We start from the raw sequence: 25480 nt of genomic DNA, 5'->3' as shown, positions 1-25480 counted from the left end.
TATACTCTTGTCTTCAGCAAGATCACAATTATCAAGGAGCCCTGCAGTATCCCTGTGAAATCATTTGTACAAGTCAAAAACAGGAGTGGGCAAAGCACTAAACATTATGAGACACCATATTTAATGTTTCCCTTATCAGAATTCAGGCCGCTTCTTGTTGTAGCATTTGTTAATGTGACAATCTGTTTTCTATTATTAAAGTATGACTCCATCCATGGAAAAGAGAGCCTTTTACACCGGAACTATTTAGTTTCCATAGTACAATTCTATGCAATGCACAACTGAAGGTCTTGACAAGATCATAGAAAATACTTTGGTTGAAATACTTTCCTCTCCAAAACAGTTGTTACTTTCCAGTGACCTTGTTTTTCCAGTCTCTTTGGCTGTTGATTTGGTAAATCTGATGTTTTCTGGTGGAGTCTGCAGTGCCTGTCTGAGTAAATAACGGATCTGTTTTCATTAGTCCATTTTTTCTTTTCTGCATTTTCAGCTATTGTTAGGAAGAATTTGTTGAGTTTAGTTGCTAATGAGTTGAATTTATTGTTAATTGTCTCACAGCTACTGTCATTGTTGAATTAAATATCATTTTCTGTACTAAGTTTATTTGTTTCATGCCAATAATATTACAAACCATATTTTTTCTGTTCTTTGATTTTTGTGCATTGCTGACATTTTTTGCTGTTTTGATAACATAGTGAAGAATTTTTCCAAGTTTACAGTAAATAAAGTTTTTGCTTCATGGCAAATGTTAGTCATCATTTTCTTCACTTTCCACTCTTTTTGGCTTTGGTCGAGTATAAAGAAAAACTTGATTCTTATTGTTTTTAGTATCTTTGTAGGAAAAAATTAAATTTCTCATCAACATTGTGCACCTCATTACCTTCTTCCCATTGGTCATCCAGTAAATTCTCTCTGAATAGTATGGCTGAATCAACATCTATAACTGTGAAACTGTAGAATTCCCATGTTAGCCAAACCTGATTGGTAGGGGTAAGATTGTTAATTTTAAAATGAGTTGTCCAGCACTATTTTGCCACATCTTTCCATTCTTGTTGGTAGTCTTATTGTAGGGACCATATGAAAGATTGACATCATTAACTCCAGGTGCTGTAAGTCAGTACTACTCAAAATGAAATCAGTATTGAAAGCTCCACTTCCAGTGACTACCCATTTACTTCTCTTAAGTCTTAGCAATGTCCAATCTCTTAGCTAGACAGAGTTCAAAATCTTTGTTGTTGAAGCCTGAAAACCACCAAAACTGCTCTGCTGCATGTTCCCAAACATGTTACTGCATGAAGTGCTTTGTCCTCCATGGTGTAGCAGTTGTAGACACTGGCTAGCGACACACAGGTCACAGATTCCCACCTCCTGCAATTATTTCTCATTTGATAATTATGATCTCTTGGGCCACAACTGTCAAGACAACATCCAAGGTTCTCACTGGCACTAATTCAACCAGCTCCTTTGCCAATTCAGTCACCGTGCAGAAAAATGTACACTCTGAGAACAGAGAATAGCACTTCAGTACATTTCCATTGTCGATGTCCTTATCACTTCGTATGCTGCTGTAAAGAAGAAGAGTTTTTAGCAGCTATTATGGTGCAAGGTATCTAACAGCAGAGCTGTTCTGTGGATACCAAGAAACTACAAATGATTATTGCTCATCTGTGGACTGAAACCTCTTGCTTATCTTGATTGAGACCGCTTTCCAAACTGCCACAGTCATTGTTTGTCACCGTTCAGAGGGAAATCCTCTCTCCCAGCCATCAAAATCAGGAAAATTAAACAAGGTTATCAGTATGGAGGTGAGGCTATCACTGTTAAAAATCACCCAGGGATGACAGTTGCCAAGTCATCAGAAGATATCATTATTGACTGACCTATCCACGCACTAATCGCTTCCTAGATATCATTTTCTGTGATGCTGCATACTTATCACCACTGTCAGAACGAAACAATGTTTCGAGATTCAAAGATCTGTTTGCTGACAGTTGTAAATGGAAAAATACATCCAGCTGACAGGAACCTGTGTTCATGCACTAGTCACTTCCTAGGTATCATTTTCTGTGATGCTACATACTTATCACCACTGTCAGAATCAAACTATGTTTTGAGATTCGAGATCTGTCTGCTGATGGTTGTAAATGGAAAAATACATCCAGCTGACAGGTGTCACAGATAATCATAGACTGTGGAATATTAGAGCTTCAGATTGATGAAGTTAGAGATCTCAAGGTCATACAATGATTGCTCTGGCTGATTGTCTATCACTGAAGACACATTTATACTACCATCTACAAGCTGAGTTATAGTCAGCTGTCTGGATGCTCAGTTAAGTACTCTGCTTCACCAAAGAGATTTGTATGTCAATGATGATCACAACCATCACAAGTGGACAAAGAGATCTTTGAGTCACCAGTTGCCATGAACAGTGGTAACTCTTCCCTAAGGGGATGTGCTTAGAGACATTGAACCAGTCCTGGAAGGTCCACTCAATGGCCGTGCTTCGCTATCTTTATTGACTACTCACTGAAGGAATCTACTGTCCAGCCACCAGAAGGTTGCCACCTGACCGAGGAAAAGATTGTCTATTCTGCATAAATTTTTGAGAGTGTTCAAGTCTTACTCCAGAAACAAGCAGGCTGGATGTCCCAATGTGGAGCATTTTGTCAACAGCAGAAATCATGACTCCATCACTAGATATTTGTAAATGGTATCTCCTGCTGAATTATAGATAATTCATAAAAAGGCACTGTCTGATGACGATATTCATGCTTCAGAGTGCCTTTGGTCCTTGCGAAGAAGACAGGTGGTGCATCGCGTTTTTCCGTCAATTACCAATAGTTGAACAGTATCATTCCAAAGAATATATACCCACTGCCACAAATTGATGACATCTTTGACTCTGAAAGGAGCGAATTATTTCTCATCTATTTTTATACAATCTGGCTACTGACAGATAAAGATTGAGAGGAAAAGACTGCTTCAAAGGACATAACGGGTTCTGTGAGTGCAAAATATACTGTTTGATGTGGCTAACACTCCGGCCACCTTCGAAACGTGGATAATCTGCTTTTACATTTTAAATGGACAATACTGATAAACTACTCAAAAACACATATTCTGGTTTTTCTACCTGACTAAATTGACTCAGAAGAGTTCATGTAAGAACTTCATTGAAAATACTGTCATTTTGAGATAGATTGAAGGAATTATACTTCATAAAATAATGTGAAACATGAAAGCTGAGATACTGAAATCCTATGTTTATGGAACCACTTATCCTCTGCAAACCAAAATCATTGGATGGATGGAAAAGGTGGTGAGTGTTGAAATGGTCAAGTAATAGTCACAAATACTTTTTCAAGGGACATTAATCTTATCTTTTATTTAATATTCTTCTCTTCTTTTTAAAGGTGCTAGTTTTCTGCATTTTTCTCATTTTTCCTGTGGATCCCTAAAACATCTTAACTCAAGAGCTGAAAACTAAATACTGCATTTTTCACTAGAGTATTTTCAAAATTTTTTCATTGTTATACAGTCACCATGGTACCGATAACATATTTGGTTTCTTGGATAATATTATCAAGAAAATAGTACTCATTGTTTAATTTTCATAGTATTGGTAGGCATTATTTTCTAACGTATTTTTGTTTGTTTCTTGCTAAGATTTCTAAACTGATAAGGCCTGAATTAGGTGATATAATTTATTTATTTATTCTAATATTTCAGGGGTATCTCATTACTAACCGTGAAATAATCTCTGCAGACATAGAAGACTTTGAATATACACCTAAACCAGAATTTGAGGGACTCTTTACAATTTTTAATGAACCTGATGAAGCTGGGTTGTTGCAGAGATTTTTTGACCACATCCTTGATATCAAGCCACACATTTTTGTTACCTACAACGGTGACTTTTTTGACTGGCCATTTGTTGAAGCAAGAGCTGCAGTTCATGAACTAGATATGAAACAGCAAATTGGATTTTCGTGTAATAGAGACGGTGTATATGCTTGCCGACCTGCGATGCATATGGACTGTCTGTGGTATGATAGTTTTTGTAACATTATGATTTCTTATTAAACTGTTCTTATTAAAATGTTTCTTATTAAACTTGATAATACAAATTAAGAACAAACTTTTATTATTTTGTATGTATTTGTTACTCGTAGAGTGAAGTGTATAGACTGAAAAAAAAGTTGCAGAAAATTACAGTCTTTATTTACAAAGTAGCTAAACTGAATCTGACAGCTGTTAACATGTAGCAAATATTGCACATGTTCAGAGATTGCTCATTATTTGGACCAAGCGTAGGCAGATTTTTATTTAAAAGAGTCAGTTACAGAAATGGTGTATCAGGTTTTCTCCAGTGAAATTTGATTATCAGCACTTTCGTAAACAGTGATGAATATGGTACCATGCAGAAACAAGTAGTCACGTTACCATATATAATTTGACACATGCATCACAAACATAAATATTCATGTAGAAATAAAAAAGAATAATATCAGTTTCTGACCCACGTTCGTCTCAAAACACAAAATTTATGTGAGAAAATTGTTAAAATTACAAAGAGGCAGAGTGGCTGGCCAGTACTTTTGGAAATGAAAATCGTAATACTGTCAATAGAAACATTAAAGTATCAAGAAGTAATCATACTATTCAAATCTTATACTAGGTGTCTGTCTTAAGAGTAGTTAAGCACATTTTCTTTAGTGTTTTGGCAGATTTTTGTAATTTCAGTTTTTCAATGCATATATGAAATCAAACCAACAAATACTGCTCAGCCCACATTTCATGCAACATTATTTCGCCACAGATTCTGTGCCTGATTTGTCCAGTCTTGTGTGCCGCCCACTACATTGCTATCCTGTCTGGTACCCACATATAGTAGCACTACTCAGTTGCTGCTGAAATACTGGTTATTCCTTGTGATTCTTTGTCCTTGTTTATAGATGTTGTTAAATGGAATTTTACACTTTTCTGATAAGGGATTTTCTATCTAATGGGTGCATAAAATTTTACTTTAAAAACATTTTGCATGGAAAGAGAACCATTTAGCTGTGATGAGCAGAATTTGTTTTGGTTGACTTTACCTTGACACTGGAAAAATGAAATTGCAGATATATGCCAAAACATCAGAAAAATCATCAGTGACACTTAAGGGATACACTCAGTATGTTTCCTCTGTTGAGAGGAAAGAGTGATTGGTCGAAAGGGTAATAGATTACTCAGTCCGTATGTCGAGAGGGTCCCTCCTGTTGTGGGTCTCCCCTCATTTTCATAATAGCTGAATTAGATCTCTCTCAACCTAATGTCTGAGTGACTTGCCTTCACTTTCCTGCATACCCCAACCAGTTCCTCTTTGACCCCTGAAGAAGGAACATACAAATTCCAAAAGTTTGGATTAGTATTTTTTATTTTAAGTGTTTCTGTTATCCTGTACAAGGAATTTTTCTCTCTTGCCAGTAAGTAATAGCCGGACATTTCATCATTTTTTTTAATGTTCACAAATTGCATAACCTTCTAAACTTTTCAAGTTAATTGAGAGCCATAGAAACGGGTCTTTTCTGAATGTACTTCTGACAAAAATGCGATTCTGGTAGCCGGAGTCGTAGATTTTTGTGTTTGTGTGGTGATATTTTCATACAAACCTTAATCCTCCAACACACAGTTTCTTTTATCAAACTGAGAAGTGAAGTGTCAGTTTTCATAGATTTTGTTTTAACTGTTTTAATATAGCGAAATATTTGCTTAAAAGTGTTCATCCTCTATTTCACCACTTAGTGGCTGAATTTCCAAAAACAGTGAAACACGTATTTATCTATCTCTAACCAAGAAACCAAATTCAAATTTTCATAGATTTATCTTTAAAAATGTTTTCATAATCAAAGAATTTCATAAAACATTTCATCCTCTATTTTAAAACATTTCATCCCCTATTTCACCACCTTAGGGCTTGGATTTCGAAAACACTGTAACAAATTTTTTTTGTTTTATTTGTAACCGAGAAGTCAAATACCAATTTTCATGGATGTAGCTTTAAAACTACTCTCATAGTTCTTTAATGATGTCTTATCTTCAAAAAAACCTTTCATTCCTTATTTCGCCACCATGGGCGTTGAATTTCAAAAAATGCTGAAATGTGTGTGTGTGTTTTTTTTTAATTTCTGACCAAGAAACTAAATACCAATTTTTATTGCCTAGCTTCAAAATTTCCGTAATATTGACATTTTTCAAAAAACTTTCACCACGTATTTCACCGCTTTGGAAGTGGAATTGTAAAAAGTCCCTTCTTAAATGACACCTACAGTATAATGTCAGCAGTCTCTGCAAATTTCAAGTTTCTGTCCTTAGTAGTTTAGGCTGGGCAGTGATGAGCCAGTGAGTGAGTGAGTGAGTGAGTCAGATGTTGCCTTTTATATTTAATGAATGTGAGCTTAACGTGCAATGTTTTTTTCTGCTTATGTGGATGCTGTGAATATGAAATTTTAATATGGGTGTCAATAATCAGATTTACTTAAAACAGGGCTGTAGACTAAGTAATGATTGTGTTAATGCCACATTTTCAGAATATTACTGATTTATAAGTAATAGGTTGATATCAAATATTAAATTGTATGTACATGTTTAGAAAATGAAGGAAGGAAATTTGGACTGAATAGTAAACATGATTTTCTTCCAGTTGGGTGAAACGTGATTCATATCTCCCTGTGGGCTCCCAGAATTTGAAAGCAGTGGCCAAGGCAAAACTGCGTTATGATCCTGTAGAGTTGGATCCGGAGGATATGTGCCGACTTGCTTCAGAACAACCGCAAGTCTTGTCCAACTATTCAGTGTCAGATGCAGTTGCCACATATTACCTGTACATGAAGTATGTTCATCCCTTCATATTTGCTCTGTGCACTATTATTCCAATGGAACCTGATGAGGTGAGCAATATTTAAGCCTCATATGTTGCTAGTTGTGTTGACAGTTGATACTGGTATGTAATATACCTATTGTTTTCTGTCAAGTTAGGAAGAGGTCAGAGTTATTATAGCTTCTGATCAAATGTACGTTATTAGCCTTATTTTTGTGTTCATCCTCATTAATTCCCTGTTGGGGTTGTCTCTGAAGATTCTGACTCAGTACAACATGTGAAAATATTTATCCAAGGAATACTTAATTTATTAGTTTTCTTAATAATGTCCTATACAGATTAAACCTGAATTTTTGGCAATATACGTGGCAGAATAGTCCCAAATCAGTATTTGAACAGTTCACATTGTTACCTGTTACATGTCAATAAATAAATAAATAAATTGTTCAGTGCATTCCTGCTATATAGCATAGGAGACACACACACTTTTGGGACACAGTGATATACCAAATCCTGTAAATGAAAAATGGGAAGCGAAAAGGTCCCTTCAAGTGTTTAAGATTTGTAGTGTTAGGGAAACTCGCTGGTGGAATTCTTTAGAGTCCAATGCTACGTGCACTCCTGTATGAGACTGAAATACCAGTTAGCATACATGAAACATAGTACTTTTTTAAAACCTTCAGATGTTGTTGTAATCACATTAGAGACACATTAGAGAGATGACAAAATAGGAAATTGTAAAATATATTTTGTTCAGAATTATTAAGTTATCTGTAAGAGAGCCATCCCTTTATTTTAAAAAACAGTGCTCATTCAGTTATATGCAACAAATGGAGTATGAATTGTCTCAAAAGGAAAACTTAGTCAAGAAAACTACAAAATTATGAGACATAATTGCTGTCTAATGCATACCTACAGGAGGCAAAATATTTCATAATGCGGCAAATAACAGCTGTGGAAATTCCTGGATTTAATAACATATAAAGTAGGGCAAAGACAACACACATTTATAGCAAACTGATATGCAGTACATAGAAACACAAAACAGGAAACTATCAATATCAGCTTTTGAGCTCTTGCTTCATCTTTAGGAGAAGTAAGCATACCGTATTTACTCGAATCTAAGCCGCACTTTATTTCCGGTTTTTTGTAATCCAAAAAACCGACTGCGGCTTAGAATCGAGTGCAAAGTAAGCGGAAGTTCTGAAAAATGTTGGTAGGTGCCGCCACAACTAACTTCTGCCGTCGAATATATGTAGCGCTAGACAGGCATGCTTTGCAGGCACAAAGATAAATACTGGCGCCAAAACCTCTGCGTCAGTAAATAAATAAAAATAAAAAAAGTGGGAGACGAGCTTTTTTCTCCGCCCCGAGTTTCGACCACTGCATTTTCATACATTATCCAATGAAGGAAATACAAATTTCGTATTGTTCATCTTCGAATGTAGCAACATTTCAATGTACTACAAAATCCGACTGGCAAGACTGTTTGGGTGTTTGTCAATATGGGAAACTCTACGTCCTGAATTTTTTCCTACCTGTGAGAAGAGATGGTTGCTAATAGGAACTTTTATGAACTGTGAATCACATGCATTATTTTCTTCACCATAAGAATAATACGAATATAAACATTTTGTCATGTATTCTTTCGTGTTTGCAGCTGTCTTATTTAAATCCTGTCTGCCTAATAAACTACGAAACTAGAGTGAGACAACAGCAAACGCGGAAGAATACACATATCATCACATCATGTCATGTTTATATTCGTATTATTCTTATGCCTAATAGTGATACAGTCAGAAATGAAGCACGGCAATTGACTAGATTTTTAAATCTAAGATGACTCTAATTTCGGTGCAGAATGTAATGTTCTAAAAGAGGCGTCTACAAAGATTTTCAAACGGAGAAAAATTTTCGCTAAACTCTCGTTCAGAACATCTTCTATCATACGCAGTCTATTATTTGGTTCTTGTTGATCATTATCAAAGAAAGCGGCAGTGTAAGTAACAACAAATAGCAGTCTCTTGCCATTGTTTTGCTAATGAGACGACTCCTCTTTTTTTTTTTTTAAGCGGCGGTACCGTGCACAAAAGCAAGCAATGCGGCGAGCGGCGACAGGCCGTAAACACTCATTATCAGAAAGCGATAAACAATGGATGGCACAATACAGTAATGCATTTTCAGCTTAGAGTGACGTAAACAACTATAACAAAGAGAACGGCACTTATCAGATCAAAGAAAAATAAGCAATCAATTCGAAACAGACGAAGCACGTGAAAAAGGAAGGGTACCCAAAATACAGACGGAGCGCCTGACGCATAGCAATGGCTACCTGGTAAAGCTTAACTGCTAAGCTTACGACTTGAATCAAAATACTGTAGCTGTATCGTCATTCATTCGACCTAAATTATGTCTCATATTATAATGGGCCAACTTTGTTTCGATTTGGAGGTGCGGCCTAAAACTTTTCTCTCACCTTGAATTTCGAGTCTCAAATTTCTGGTGCGGCTTAGATTCGGGAAAATTTTTTTTCCTTGATTTAGAGTCTCATTTTTCAGGTGCAGCTTAGATTCGAGTAAATACGGTATTCACACACACACACACACACACACACACACACACACACACACACACACACACACACACACACACACACACACACACAATTTGTTATTTATTATTTACACACACAGGAACCAAGACACGCTCCTCCAGTGAGACTGATTGCTTGCTGGGGAGTGTGTGTCTGGGTGTGGTTGCATGTGTGAATGTGTGTAATTTTGCTGGAGAAAGAGCACAAGCTCCAATGTAGTGTGAGTACTGTTTTCTGTTGTGTGTTTCTATGCACCACACATCAGTACACTATAAATTAGTAGTTGCCTTTCCCTTATTTTACACACTAATACTGAGATAAACACACACAGAAAGAAACTATATGACACTGTCCTAGCTTTGGACATAACTATTCTTTCAATGGCGAGTGGGGAGAGGGATAGGTTGGAGAAGGATAAAGAAGAGGGACAGATCATTCAGACGATAGGATGTATTGAATATAGGAGTAAGTCAGATGCTGCAGTAATGTGCAGGAGGTGGACTTAAGAGAGAGTTGTTAACGATGATGTAAAGATTGCTCAGAAGTAAATGCAAGAAAATGGGAGAAAACCAAATGAAGTAGCCAAATAACATAAATTGTTAATAAGCAAGGGAAAATGATTGCTGAACAGGATTGTAAAAAAAGTGGAAAGAGATAATAGAACTGTTAAAAAAGATTAACAAACAAATAGAAAACTTGCCAAACAAAGAAAGTGGATCACTGAGTACAGAAAAAAGACCACTGAACAGAGGGATGGAGGTTGAGGGGGGGGGGGGGAGGGAAGGATCACTAAAGAAATAATCAAAATTGCTGAGTTCCTGTAGACAGATAAATTGGCTGGTGAAAGGATTTGCATAATACATATGGTAGAGCTGAAACAAGAGATGGTTGTTAAATGTACTATATTGCTGTTAAGCAGGCAAGATTGCAAGGAAAGCAAGAAAAATTGGCTAATGAACGAAAAAACAATCAGAAAATAGTGAGAGAAAACCATTCAAAAATAGAAGTGTGTCAAAAAACAATGAAAGTGTGCTGCAAAATAATGAAGAGAGACAACCACACACAAAATAGATTGCTAAACACTGTAAAAAGTATACGTTTGTTTGCATTGGCATCTTCCAAGACAGGACGCAGCATGTCATTCTCAGTGGAGAGAAGTCTTTCGAAGTAAGAGTGATTTCAGGTGTGCCGCAGAGGAGTGTCGTAGGACTGTTGCTATTCATGATATACATAAATGACCTTGTGGATAACATCGGAAGTTCACTGAGGCTTTTTGCGGATGATGCTATAGTATATCGAGAGGTTGTAACAATGGAAAATTGTACTGAAATGCAGGAGGATCTGCAACGAATTGACACATTGTGCAGGGAATGGCAATTGAATCTCAATGTAGACAAGTGTAATGTGCTGTGAATACATAGAAAGAAAGATCCTTTATCATTTAGCTACAAAATAGCAGGTCAGCAACTGTAAGCAGTTAATTCCATAAATTATCTGGGAGTAGGCATTAGGAGTGATTTAAAATGGTATGATCATATAAAGTTGATCGTCGGTAAAGCAGATGCCAGACTGAGATTCGGTGGAAGAATCCTAAGGAAATGCAATCCGAAAACAAAGGAAGTAGGTTACAGTACACTTGTTCACCCACAGCTTGAATATTGCTCACCAGTGTGGGATCCGTACCAGATAAGGTTGATAGAAGAGATAGAGAAGATCCAACAGAGAGCAGCGCGCTTTGTTACAGGATCATTTAGTAATCTCGAAAGCGTTACGGAGATGATAGATAAGCTCCAGTGGAAGACTCTACAGGACAGACACTCAGTAGCTCGGTACAGGCTTTTGTTGAAGTTTCGAGAACATACCTTCATCGAGGAGTCAAGCAGTATATTGCTCCCTCCTACGTATATCTCGCGAAGAGACCATGAGGATAAAATTGGAGAGATTAGAGCCCACACAGAGGCATACCGACAATCCTTCTTTCCACAAACAATACGAGACTGGAATAGAAGGGAGAACCGATAGAGGTACTCAAAGTACCCTCCGCCACACACCGTCAGGTGGCTTGCAGAGTATGGATGTAAATGAGTAGATGAGTTGTTAAAATCAGTGATAATCAGTTATTGTCGGATTTCCGTCTTGAGCTTACTGCAGTATCATTAAAGAGAATTACACCAGAGAAGTTTTGCTTTTATTTATTATGCACCTTCCGTGGTTATTTTGCAAATTGGATACATAAGTTTATACATTCTCGGTATTCTCCAAACCACTGCTTCTTCCCTCCTTCCTAGCAGCAGTTGACGGCGAAAGACTTCTATTCAAATATGCACTTGTCAGTTTTTGCCAGTCTGCAGTATTTCTTGCACTGCATTATTTGCATGTCATTTTTGTAAATTGAACTAAAGTTATGTGTGTTTCTCACTCTGCACAGTAACAATGTTTATGTCTATTCGTTTGTTTTCGTTTATGTTGTGAGTGTTGCCAACCTGTGAAACTACTTTTTTTGTAATTTGTGTGTGTGGAGGGGAGGGGGGGGGGGGGGCAGGGTAATTTTTCTAGTTCCTGATGTATTTTCATATTGATAGCCAGATGATTACTCTGTTGTTGACTTTTGATAAAGTTGTACACATGTTGGAATACTCAGAGAATTGCAACTTGTCAAAAAAATAAATTTAACAACTGGCAATTATTTTTGTTCTAACATTGTAGTAAAATGCAGCACAATGTTGAATGCTGCTTTTGGTGAATATTCTATCAATAAAATGATAATTTATAAGAGGTACGAACATTTTCAAGCAAGTGGATATCTGTCTACTACAGCACATGAACAACCAGCTAAATAAAGTTGAAAAAGTGAAAGTATATATTGACCATCAATATCAGACAGATTGCTTAGAATGTTGGCTTTCTCTCCCGACCCCATGCTCTTGCCTGGGGCAGTTGCCCTCAAAATTTGTTCCGAAATTGTTGAATTTCTACCAAAAGGAGTTCCAAAATATGCATGCTTATTCTGTATCAGACCTCACTGTTAAATGGCACTAAGTATGAAGAACTGTGCCACATAAAGCAGTGACAGCTTACATCTAAACTTTATACTATTGTAGTTGTATTCTTATCATTCTCACAATATGTTTAAGTCAATTATAAAGGCAGATACTTCACTAAGTATGTCAAATTGTAAATTTACACAGGCCAGTGTAGGAATTTTTTTGAAAATGAAAGTGACATGTTCTTGTGGTTTTTACATTATCCTAATACGCTAACAAAATAGCAGTACCTTCCACCATTTATTTACAAGAAACAAAATCCCTTTTAATTATATGTATTTCATATATAGTTCTAGTTAATAATATAAAGTTGCAATTTTAGTGGCAGTTGTGGCACTGGGTAGAATATATCATGAGAAACTGTTTGCGGTGGGTTTGTTAATAAGAAAAATCAGAGAAAAATACAGATTTTTTAAGGAAAGTATAAAGTTGATGATTAGAAGGAATCTTGGATGCCACATAAGTAATGTTTTGAAGACTTCGGGGGGGGGGGGGGGGGGAGGATGGAAGACAATGACAACACCAGGACTTCAGACTCAATAGTCCAGTTCTATGGAGGTAGCCAAGAAGTGTTCTAGTTATTGTTAGTTTTATAGCATGCGTGTTTTTGGTTACAACTCAAGAAATAAAAAGTGATCTGTCTTGTTAAAGTAATCTCCTATCTCATCAAAGGCAGAGATACCAGTGAAAGCAGCCATATCTATAAACTAAGCAGTAAACACAGTGCTGCTTTCTACGAGGACGTGACAACTAACAAACCATCTGTCCACATGAATGGCCACTGCCAAACTGTGGCCAAGAGGCGGGTGGACTATCTAGTTACTGAACATGCTGTCCAACATGATGTACTTCACTTCAGTGACTGCTTCACAGCTTGCATCATATGGATCCTTCCTACCAAAACCAGCATTTCTGAATTGTGCTGGTGAGAACTCTCCCTTCAAGATATCTTTCATTCTCATAACTCCCCTTACCTCAGCCCTCGCTCGTCTCTGTAATCCATGTCCCGTTCCCTGCTCCCACTCCAGTTCAACACAGCCTTTCATTCCACCAATGCATCTACCAATCTTTTCCCTTTCTCTACTCTACGTCTCCCGTTCCCCTCACCCAGCACTGCTTCCTGACTTTGCACCTAGCAGCACATCATCTTTCCCTGCCCTTAATCTGGTACTGCGCACCCCTCACCCTGGATTGCTGTTCTGTCAGACGTAGCCTGCAGTTGGGCCCAACTGGCAGTAGACAGTAGGTGTGTGTGTGTGTGTGTGTGTGTGTGTGTGTGTGTGTGTGTGTGTGTGTGTGTGTGTTTTACATCTGAAGACGCACTTTTTGATTCTAATTACATGCGATTTGCAAATATTCTTGTTTATAACAGTCACATTGTGACAAAACTGTAAATTGTGGTCTGACAAGAATTCGGTACACAAACAACCGAAGAGTAAGGTGTTACCTAACAAATAGTAATAACAAATGAAATGTTATGAACCCAGGCAATCAGCCTGAAACATCTGCATGTTGTGAAAGTGGTAAATTCCTGTTAGTTATTATAAAACTTGTTAAGTCATTGAGGTGCTTAGGGAACACAAGTGGGAATCCATGGAGAGAAGGTGACATTCTTTTCGAGTAATGCTATACAGAAAATTTAGAGAACTGGCATTTGAAGCTGACTGAAAAACAATCTTGCTGCTATCATCGTGCATTTCATGTAAGTGTTATGAAGAGAAGTGAAATTAGGGCTCATATCCATATAGATAGTCGTTTTCCCTTGCTCTGTTTGTCTTGCTCTGTTTGTGAGTGGAACAGGGAAGGAAATTACTGGTGTTACAGGGTACCCTCTGCCACGCACCGTATGATGGCTTGTGGAGTATGTATGTAGATGTAAATGTGGATGTAGAATTGGCTGGCATGCAGCTGTAGAACTCAAAGGATATAAAAAATACACACTATGTCATGTTTCTAATGAAATTATAAGTTGAGTTCCCTCTACTCCTTTATTCATATTTTATCGTAATTTTGAAATTGTACTTGCTGACAGCTAGCCCCTATTTGAACTTTTACCATTTCATGTAATTTAACCACATTGTTTTCTGTATTCCTTTTTCCCCTTTTGAAAATAAATGTTTGCTGCTGTTTCAAATACTCTTCTTATGTCTTTCATGCACTTTGTCTTTAGTTTGTAAAATATGTGGTACGAGCTTTAAGTTACGAAAGCTGGCTGTAGTAGATGTTCAGTTAGTGTTTGATACTGATACTATTGTTTACATGAGAGTTGCAGCATTGATGTAAGTGCTATGAGTTTATGGAGCACCTGACATGAACAGCTGAAATACAGACACTATTTTTATGGCACAGCTCTGTAATCACAAAATGATATGTCATGTTCTTACTTGTTTTTTGTTTGCTGAAAGACAGATTACACAAACTCGGATGAAAATGATATTGTAATATAGTAAAATAAGTGAGTAAAATGAAGGATATTGCCGCCTGTAAGTGCATCTCCTTACACATTGCCTGTAGGTTTTTGTCTCAATCAGTGTGTCTAAAATATGATATTTCCAGCATATTGCTTAATTTTACCTGCCTTCTAATTGCTTCATTTATTGCAGGTATTGCGCAAAGGATCAGGCACATTATGTGAATCACTATTAATGGTGGAAGCTTTCCATGCAAATATCATTTTCCCAAACAAACAAGAATCAGAGCTTAATAAAATGACAGATGATGGCCATGTTCTTGACCAAGAGACATATGTTGGAGGTCATGTGGAAGCTCTTGAGTCTGGAGTGTTCCGTGCAGACTTGCCTTGTCGCTTCCGCCTGGTAAGACTTTGGATTATAATAATAAATTTAGTGTATGCTATATTCCAGATACAATGATGTACATCAGTGGTATTACTGAGGACTGAAGTTTGATTGCATCAGGAAAAATGGAAGATTAAAAGTAAATTCAGTTTTCAAAAAATTTTAGAAGAAAATTCTCTTGCCAAATTAGTTTAATAAATACAGGTTGAAGGCTGTTTTCTTAATAAATGCAGTGCATAAATTGAATTTCTTGGTCATGACTAAATATCACAGTTACTTTATTTATCATAATGTGTTGTTCAGCCACAGCCAGTTTCAGTTTAAGGGAGGTAGGACGTCATACGGGCCGACTTGAAGCAGGAGAGGCACCACACGACATTTTAATTTCCACTGTCTATACTTTTACAAATAAATTCATAAAACTTTGTCAACATGACCAGGAAGTATTCTGGATTCAAACTCATAGCAATGTAAGTTCAAAAATATAACAAAATAATTTTTTTTACGTGTGAAATTTCATGATTTTTTCACTTACTATTGGCTGCATTTGTTGCTATAGGTACACTTTTCTTCACAAGTAAGAGAGATTATTCGATGAATTTTGCTCAGCATACAAACCATACTTACAGGTGTATGAAACTCTAGAATTTATTTAATTACTGAAAAAATGAACGAGCTGTTACATTTTAAACTTCATGTTTAGAAAAAACTCAAATTTTATAGTTAATTATCTCAATTTTTAGCACAGTTTATAATAGATTTGGAAAATTCTAGAGTTTCATATACCTGTAAGTATGGTTTGTATGCTGAGCAAAATTCATCGAAGAATCTCCCTTACTTATGAAGAAAAGTGTACCTATGGCAACGAATGCAGCCAATAGTAAGTGAAAAAATGATGACATTTCAGATGTAAAAAAAATATATTTTGTTATATTTTTGAACTTCCACTGCTGGGAGCATGAATCCTGAACCCTTCCTGGTCATGCTGACAAAGTTTTATGAATTTATTTGTAAAAGTATAGACAGTGGAAATTAAAATTTCCTGTGGTGCCTCTCCTGCTCCAAGTCGCCCAGTTTGACGTCCTACCCCTCTTAAAGCCATTATCACATAGCAGTATATGTAAGAACAACATATGGTAAAACTTAGCATGTTGAATGCTCCTGCTATCTGTCTAGTGAATGTACTCTAAGGCAACTTAATTTTGACAGTTCATTGACTTCTCATGATTACTCTGCAATTCACACTTAAGTGCCTGGCAGAGGGTTCTTCGAACCACCATGAGACTACTTATCTACCATTACACTCTCTAACAGTGCATGGGAAAAATGGTGAATGATGTTTCTGTAGGAACTATAATTTATTTTATTTTATTGTGATGATCGTTTCTCCGTGTGTATGTTGGTGACGATAAAATATTTTCACATTTAGAGGAGAAAGTTGGTGATAAAAAAAATTGTGAAAAGATCTTGCAGCATCGAAAAAGTCTTTTGCTTTAATGATTGCCACCCCAACTTGGTTGTCATATCGCCGACACTCTCTCCCCTTTGGACTTTTTTGATGCCCATCGTTAATCCTATCTGATGAGGATCCCATACCACAGAACAGTACTCCAGCAGAGGTCGGACAAGTGTAGTGTAAGCAGTCTCTTTATTAGACCTGTTGCATCTTCTAAATGTTCTGCCAGTAAAATACATTCTTGTGTTTGCCTTCCTCACAACATTTTCTATGTGATCGTTTCATTTTAAGTTGTTTGTAATTGTAATTCCTAGGTAGACAGTTGAATTGACAGTCTTTAAATTTATGTGATTTATCATGTAACCAAAATTTATTGGAATTTTTTTTCTGTACTGATGTGGATGACCTCACACTTCTCCTTATTCATATTCAGTTGCCACTTTTGTACCATATAGATATTTTATCTAAACCATTATAAATTGGTTTTGATCTTCTGATGACTTTACTATATGGTAAATGGCAGCATCATTTGTCAACAATCTAAGAGGGCTGCTCAGATTGTCCCCTAAATTATTTATATAGATTAAGAACAACAGAGAGCAGATGTCATTTCTGTTTTATTTGATGATTTTCCATTGATTATTATGTACTGTGACCTTCCTGACAGGAAACCACAAATCCAGTTTCATAACTGAAGAGATACTTCACAGTCATGCAATTTGATTGGAAGTCCCATGTGAGGAGGGGTGTCAAAACCCTTCTGGAAATTGAGAAATATGGAATCAATATAATAGAGGGAAACATTCCACGCGGGAAAAATATATTTAAAAACAAAGATGATGTGACTTACCATACGAAAGCGCTGGCAGGTTGATAGAAACACAAACAGACACATACATACACACAAAATTCAAGCTTTCGCAACAAACTGTTGCCTCATCAGGAAAGAGGGAAGGAGAGGGAAAGACGAAAGGAAGTGGGTTTTAAGGGAGAGGGTAAGTCTGCTTGTGTCTGTATATGTGTGGATGGATATGTGTGTGTGTGTGCTCGAGTGTATACCCGTCCTTTTTTCCCCCTAAGGTAAGTCTTTCCGCTCCCGGGATTGGAATGACTCCTTACCCTCTCCCTTAAAACCCACTTCCTTTCGTCTTTCCCTCTCCTTCCCTCTTTCCTGATGAGGCAACAGTTTGTTGCGAAAGCTTGAATTTTGTGTGTATGTATGTGTCTGTTTGTGTTTCTATCGACCTGCCAGCGCTTTCGTATGGTAAGTCACATCATCTTTGTTTTTAGAAATATGGAATCAATTTGAGATCCCCTGTTGTATGTCATGAGAGTAAAGAGGTAGTTGTATTTCATAAGAACGATATTTTCTGAATCCTTGCTCACCATGTGTCAGTAAGCCATATTCTTCAAGGTAATTCATAAAGTTTGAATATAGTATATGTTCCATAATCGTGCAAATTGATGTCAGTGATATGGATCTGTAATTCGGTGGACCACTCCTCCTTCCTTTCTTGAATATTGGTGTGACCTTCGCAACTTCCCAGTCTTTTGGCATGGATCTTTTGTCAAATGAGCAGTTGTATATGATTGTTATGTATAAGGCTGTTGTATCAGTGTACTCTGAAAGGAATGTAGTGGGTATACTATCTCGACTGGAAGACTTGCCTTTATTAAGTGCTTTGAGCTGCTTCACTTCTTTGAGGATATCTTCTTCTAAATTACTCACATTGGCAATTGTTCTTGATTCAAATTCTGGATATTTACTTTGTCTTCTTTGATGAACGGATTTTGTAAGACTACGTTTAATAACTCCACTACAGTGACACTGTCATCAGTAATTTTGCCATTGGTATCATGCATTGGAGGTATTGATTGTGTCTTGCTGCTGGAGTACAGTACATATGACCAGAATCTCTTTAGATTTTCTGTCAGATTTTGAGATAGAGTTTTGTTGTGGAAGTTGTTAAAAGCATCTCACATTGAAGGTCTCACAAAGTTTTTAATTTCATTAAAACATTGCCAGTCTTGGAAATTTTGCATTCTGTTAAATTTGACATTTTTTGTTGCTTTTGCAACAATTTTCTGACATGTTTTGTATACCATGGGAGCCAGTCTCTTCTTTTATTAGTTTATTCAGTATGAATGTGTCAGTTGGCACGTATGTTATTTCCTTGAATTTAAGCCACATCTGGTCTAAACTTACATAGTTAGGTGGGAAGGAGCAGAGACTGTCTCTTAGGAATCCGAAGCAAATTTTTATCTCCTTTTTTTAAATAGCTATACTTTGTGTTTAATTTTAGTGGGTTTGGATGATGTGGTCAGTCTCACTAAACCGATCTTCCCATCACTAATCTCTGTATCCATCATGATGCCCCGTATTCACTCAGGATTAGTAGTTGCTAAGAAGTCAAGTATGTTTTCACAACCATTAATGCTTCTGGTGGGCTTTTGAACTAATTTTTCAGAATAATATTTAGATAGGCATTTAGTACAATTTCTGACAATGTTTTATACCTACCACCAGTTTTGAACTTGTATTTTCACCATCATAATGAGGATAGATTGAAGTTACCACCAACTGTAATTGTATGAGTGGAAGAACTATTTGAGATGATACTCAAGTTTTCTTCGAAGTGTTCGGTAACTGAATCATCTGAGTTGGGGGTAGTAAAAGAAACCAATTATTAATTTATTCTGGTTTGTCAAGTATAAACTTTACCCATACTAACTCACAGGAACTATCTAATTCATTTTCGATACAGGATAAATTACTTCTAACAGCAACAAACACCAATTGTATTTAAACTGTCTGAACTCCGTTAGGCCCATTGTAAAAATTTCAGCTGAGCTTACGTCTAGCCTTAGTCAGCTTTTGGTACCTACAAGGATTTGGGAGCTTCAGTGCTTTCTGTTGGTGCTTGGAGCTCTGTTTCTTTCCTAACCGAGCTGTGACAGTTTACAACTGCAGTACTGATTGTTGCTAGATCTACCCTCTTCCTGTGTTTCTCCTGCACCCTTTGACACTGAAGCCCTTTCTGTACTTTCCTGAGACTTTCTAACCTAAAAACTCCTTAGTCCATTTCACACATCCACTGCTACCCATGTAGAGACGTGTATAGTGGACACCTGAACTATAAGCATAACCCAATTAAGTGAAACCCAAAACCCGACCACCCTATAGAGTAAATCTGCTATCGACATGGTCACAGAACTGTCTGAGCCTCTGATCCAGACCCTCCACTCAGCTCTGTACCAAAGATCCCCAATCAGTCCTGTAGATGATGCTACAGATGGTGAACTCTACCTTCATTTTGCAATCAAGACTGACAGTTTTTACCACTTCAGCTAGCTTCATAAAACAAGTAAGAATCTGTACAACCCAAAGCAACACGTGTCATTAATTCAGACATGAGCCACCACCTGCAGTTGGCTTCACCCTACGTTCTTTGTGGCATTCGGCAGAACTCGTTTCACATCTGAAATGTCTCCTCCCAGAATACACAGGATGCACACCGGATTTCTTTCCCTCCTAGGCAGTCATTTCCCAGGGGCCCCATTATTCCCTTGACATGAGAGCTCCCAGCTACCAGTAATCCCACGTTCAGTGAATGCCCAGACCTTGTGGGCTGAGAGGCTTCATGTGGATCAGTGCAAGCGAATGCATCTGGCTCAAGACCTATGAGAGCCACAGATAGAGTCCAAGGCCTGTTTGTCAGATGAACCAGAGAGGCCCTTTGATTGGGCCCTTGGAAAGTCTTATCTTTCTAGATAAAAATTGAACAAAAACTGAAGCTTTCAATGATTGCCACTATCGTATTTCGCAGACACAAGTAACTTACTTTCAGAGACACAGTTGGGTTTTGTTATGCTCGCTCAGTAGTCCATTTACAGTTGGCTACTGTACATCGTCATGTCATAACATAAATTACTTAGAAGCTGCAGTTGGTAGCTCAGAGGAATACTTGCAAGGGGTAAGGGAGGCACAGAGAAATAGTCCTTCCCCTTGGTCCCTTCTGTCCTACAGCTGCCAGACATCAGCTGTATTGCCCTTCTGACAGATGTTGACGTACTGGTAGACTTCTTTGTTGCCTTGCTGTGGCGCATTTCATTATTGGTCTACTGGTAGACTTCATTGGCTACTATTCTGTGGCATGTTTTGTTGTTCGATACATAATCTCTACAGTTGCCTTTCGTGGGCCCACTGCAGTTTCTAATTACTTATATCTGTGTTGTTTTGCTGTTCTGTTCATTGTTTTTTGTCATGAGCAAAGAAAAGTGTTTGATTCTGTGACTATTGAATTGGTAGTCACCGAGGTTACTTTTATTACCCTCTTCAAAACATAAAAAGAGACAGATGATTCATAGTGAGGATATGGAATTAATAAGGAACACTGTAAAATCTTGTGATCTGGAAGCTAGAGCAGGAAATTTGAAATAGATGTGAAATTTATAGTCTGTGAGCTGCTAACTGTAGTGGCATACCATAAGAACTGTTACAAAAATTTGAGAAGATGGTATTTGTGTCGGGCGATTCTTCCATTATTGCCCTGGTATATATATATATATATATATATATATATATATATATATATATATATATATATAAGCAGACACACACACACACACACACACACACACACACACACACACACACACACACATATATATATATATATGTGTGTGTGTGTGTGTGTGTGTGTGTGTGTGTGTGTGTGTGTGTGTGTGCGAGTGTATACCCCTGTCCTTTTTTCCCCCTAAGGTAAGTCTTTCCGCTCCCGGGATTGGAATGACTCCTTACCCTCTCCCTTAAAACCCACATCCTTTCATCTTTCCCTCTCCTTCCCTCTTTCCTGATGAGGCAACCGTTGGTTGCGAAAGCTAGAATTTTGTGTATATGTTTGTGTTTGTTTGTGTGTCTATCGACCTGCCAGCGCTTTCGTTCGGTAAGTCACCTCATCTTTGTTTTTATATATAATTTTTCCCACGTGGAATGTTTCTCTCTCTCTCTCTCTCTCTCTCTCTCTCTCTCTCTCTCTCTCTCTCTCTTTATATATATAAAAACAAAGATGATGTGACTTACCATACGAAAGCGCTGGCAGGTCGATAGAAACACAAACAGACACAAACATACACACAAAATTCAAGCTTTCGCAACAAACTGTTGCCTCATCGGGAAAGAGGGAAGGAGAGGGAAAGACGAAAGGAAGTGGGTTTTAAGGGAGAGGGTAAGGAGTCATTCCAATCCCGGGAGCGGAAAGACTTACCTTAGGAGGAAAAAAGGACGGGTATACACTCGCGCACACACACACACACACACACACACACACACACACACACACACACACACACATATCCATCCACACACATACAGACACAAGCAGACATTTGTAAAGGCAAAGAGTTTGGGCAGAGATGTCAGTCGGGCGGAAGTAAAGAGGCAAAGATGTTGTTGAAAGACAGGTGAGGTATGAGCGGCGGCAAATTGAAATTAGCGGAGACTGAGGCCTGGCGGATAATGAGAAGAGAGGATATACTGAAGGGCAAGTTCCCATCTCCAGAGTTCTGACAGGTTGGTGTTAGTGGGAAGTATCCAGATAACCCGGACGGTGTAACACTGTGCCAAGATGTGCTGGCCTTGCACCAAGGCATGTTTAGCCACAGGGTGATCCTCATTACCAACAAACACTGTCTGCCTGTGTCCATTCATGCGAATGGACAGTTTGTTGCTGGTCATTCCCACATAGAAAGCTTCACAGTGTAGGCAGGTCAGTTGGTAAATCACGTGGGTGCTCTCACACGAGGCTCTGCCTTTGATCGTGTACACCTTCCGGGTTACAGGACTGGAGTAGGTGGTGGTGGGAGGGTGCATGGGACAGGTTTTACATCGGGGGTGGTTACAAGGGTAGGAGCCAGAGGGTAGGGAAGGTGGTTTGGGGCTTTCATAGGGATGAACTAAGAGGTTACGAAGGTTAGGTGGACGGCGGAAAGACACTCCTGGTGGAGTGGGGAAGATTTCATGAAGGATGGATCTCATTTCAGGGCAGGATTTGAGGAAGTCGTGTCCCTGCTGGAGAGCCACATTCAAGAGTCTGGTCCAGTCCCGGAAAGTATCCTGTCACAAGTGGGGCACTTTTGGGGTTCTTCTGTGCGAGGTTCTGGGTTTGAGGAGATGAGGAAGTGGCTCTGGTTATTTGCTTCTGTACCAGGTCGGGAGGGTAGTTACGGGATGCGAAAGCTGTTTTTAGGTTGTTGGTGTAATGGTTCAGGGATTCCGGACTGGAGCAGATTCGCTTGCCACGAAGACCTAGGCTGTAGGGAAGGGACCGTTTGATGTGGAATGGGTGGCAGCTGTCATAATGGAGGTACTGTTGCTTGTTGTTGGGTTTGATGTGGACGGATGTGTGAAGGTGGCCATTGGACAGGTGGAGGTCAATGTCAAGGAAAGTGGAATGGGATTTTGATTAGGACCAGGTGAATCTAATGGAACCAAAGGAGTTGAGGTTGGAGAGGAAATTCTGGAGTTCTTCTTCACTGTGAGTCCAGATCATGGAGATGTCATCAATAAATCTGTACCCAACTTTGGGTTGGCAGGCCTGGGTAACCAAGAAGGCTTCCTCTAAGTGACGCATGAATAGGTTGGCGTACGAGGGGGTCATCCTGGTACCCATGGCTGTTCCCTTTAATTGTTGGTATGTCTGGCCTTCAAAAGTGAAGGAGTTCTGGGTCAGGATGAAGCTGGCTAAGGTAATGAGGAAAGAGGTTTTTGGTAGGGTGGCAGGTGATCGGCGTGAAAGGAAGTGCTCCATCGCAGCGAGGCCCTGGACGTGCGGAATATTTGTGTATAAGGAAGTGGCATCAATGGTTACAAGGATGGTGTCCGGGGGTAACAGACTGGGTAGGGATTCCAGGCGTTCGAGAAAGTGGTTGGTGTCTTTGATGAAGGATGGGAGACTGCATGTGATGGGTTGAAGGTGTTGATCTACGTAGGCAGAGATACGTTCTGTGGGGGCTTGGTAACCAGCTACAATGGGACGGCCGGGATGATTGGGTTTGTGAATTTTAGGAAGAAGGTAGAAGGTAGGGGTGCGGGGTGTAGGTGGGCTCAGGAGGTTGATGGAGTCAGGTGAAAGGTTTTGTAGGGGGCCTAAGGTTCTGAGGATTCCTTGAAGCTCCGCCTGGACATCAGGAATGGGATTACCTTGGCAAACTTTGTATGTGGTGTTGTCTGAAAGCTGACGCAGTCCCTCAGCCACATACTCCCGACGATCAAGTACCACGGTTGTGGAACCCTTGTCCGCCGGAAGAATGACGATGGATCGGTCAGCCTTCAGATCACGGATAGCCTGGGCTTCAGCAGCGGTGATGTTGGGAGTAGGATTAAGGTTTTTTAAGAAGGATTGAGAGGCAAGTCTGGAAGTCAGAAATTCCTGGAAGGTTTGGAGAGGGTGATTTTGAGGAAGAGGAGGTGGGTCCCACTGTGATGGAGGACGGAACTGTTCCAGGCAGGGTTCAATTTGGATAGTGTCTTGGGGAGTTGGACCATTAGGAGTAGGATTAGGATCATTGTTCTTCGTGGCAAAGTGATATTTCCAGCAGAGAGTATGGGTGTAGGACAGTAAATCTTTGACAAGGGCTGTTTGGTTGAATCTGGGAGTGGGGCTGAAGGTGAGGCCTTTGGATAGGACAGAGGTTTCGGATTGGGAGAGAGGTTTGGAGGAAAGGTTAACTACTGAATTAGGGTGTTGTGGTTCCAGATTGTGTTGATTGGAATTTTGAGGTTTTGGGGGGAGTCGAGCTGGAAGTGGGAGATTGAGTAGATGGGAGAGACTGGGTCTGTGTGCAATGAGAGGAGAGACTGGGTGATCTTGTGGTGAACTTGGGTTGGTAGATATATATATAAACAAAGATGATGTGACTTACCAAATGAAAGTGCTGGCAGGTCGACAGACACACAAACAAACACAAACATACACACAAAATTCAAGCTTTCGCAACAAACTGTTGCCTCATCAGGAAAGAGGGAAGGAGAGGGAAAGACGAAAGGATGTGGGTTTTAAGGGAGAGGGTAAGGAGTCATTCCAATCCTGGGAGTGGAAAGACTTACCTTAGGGGGGAAAAAAGGACGGGTATACACTCGCGCGCGCACACACACACACATCCATCCACACATATACAGACACAAGCAGACATATTTAAAGACAAAGAGTTGGGCAGAGATGTCAGTCGAGGCAGAAGTGCAGGGGCAAAGATGTTGTTGAATGACAGGTGAGGTATGAGTGGCGGCAACTTGAAATTAGCGGAGATTGAGGCCTGGTGGATAACGGGAAGAGAGGATATATTGAAGAGCAAGTTCCCATCTCCGGAGTTCGGATAGGTTGGTGTTGGTGGGAAGTATCCAGATAACCCGGACGGTGTAACACTGTGCCAAGATGTGCTGGCCGTGCACCAAGGCATGTTTAGCCACAGGGTGATCCTCATTACCAACAAACACTGTCTGCCTGTGTCCGTTCATGGAATGGACAGTTTGTTGCTTGTCATTCCCACATAGAATGCATCACAATGTAGGCAGGTCAGTTGGTAGATCACGTGGGTGCTTTCACATGTGGCTCTGCCTTTGATCGTGTACACCTTCCGGGTTACAGGACTGGAGTAGGTGGTGGTGGGAGGGTGCATGGGACAGGTTTTACACCGGGGGCGATTACAAGGGTAGGAGCCAGAGGA

General features: G+C 39.0%; 1 protein-coding gene across 1 annotated transcript in view; it reads left to right on the top strand.

Annotated features, from left to right (window-relative positions):
• The window catches only part of LOC124794912 (DNA polymerase epsilon catalytic subunit 1), a 306938-nt gene that overhangs the window by 26513 nt on the left and 254945 nt on the right, over positions 1-25480 (top strand). Inside the window, exons 6-8 of the mRNA XM_047258614.1 lie at positions 3733-4049; positions 6689-6935; positions 15106-15318. Of these exons, the coding sequence (XP_047114570.1) occupies positions 3733-4049; positions 6689-6935; positions 15106-15318 (777 nt within the window). The remainder of the gene's footprint in view (positions 1-3732; positions 4050-6688; positions 6936-15105; positions 15319-25480) is intronic.

This window comes from Schistocerca piceifrons, chromosome 4 (assembly GCF_021461385.2).
Source record: "Schistocerca piceifrons isolate TAMUIC-IGC-003096 chromosome 4, iqSchPice1.1, whole genome shotgun sequence".
Classification (NCBI taxonomy): domain Eukaryota; kingdom Metazoa; phylum Arthropoda; class Insecta; order Orthoptera; family Acrididae; genus Schistocerca; species Schistocerca piceifrons.
Note: the sequence above shows the minus strand (reverse complement) of the source record. Positions and strands in the feature narration are given on the sequence as shown.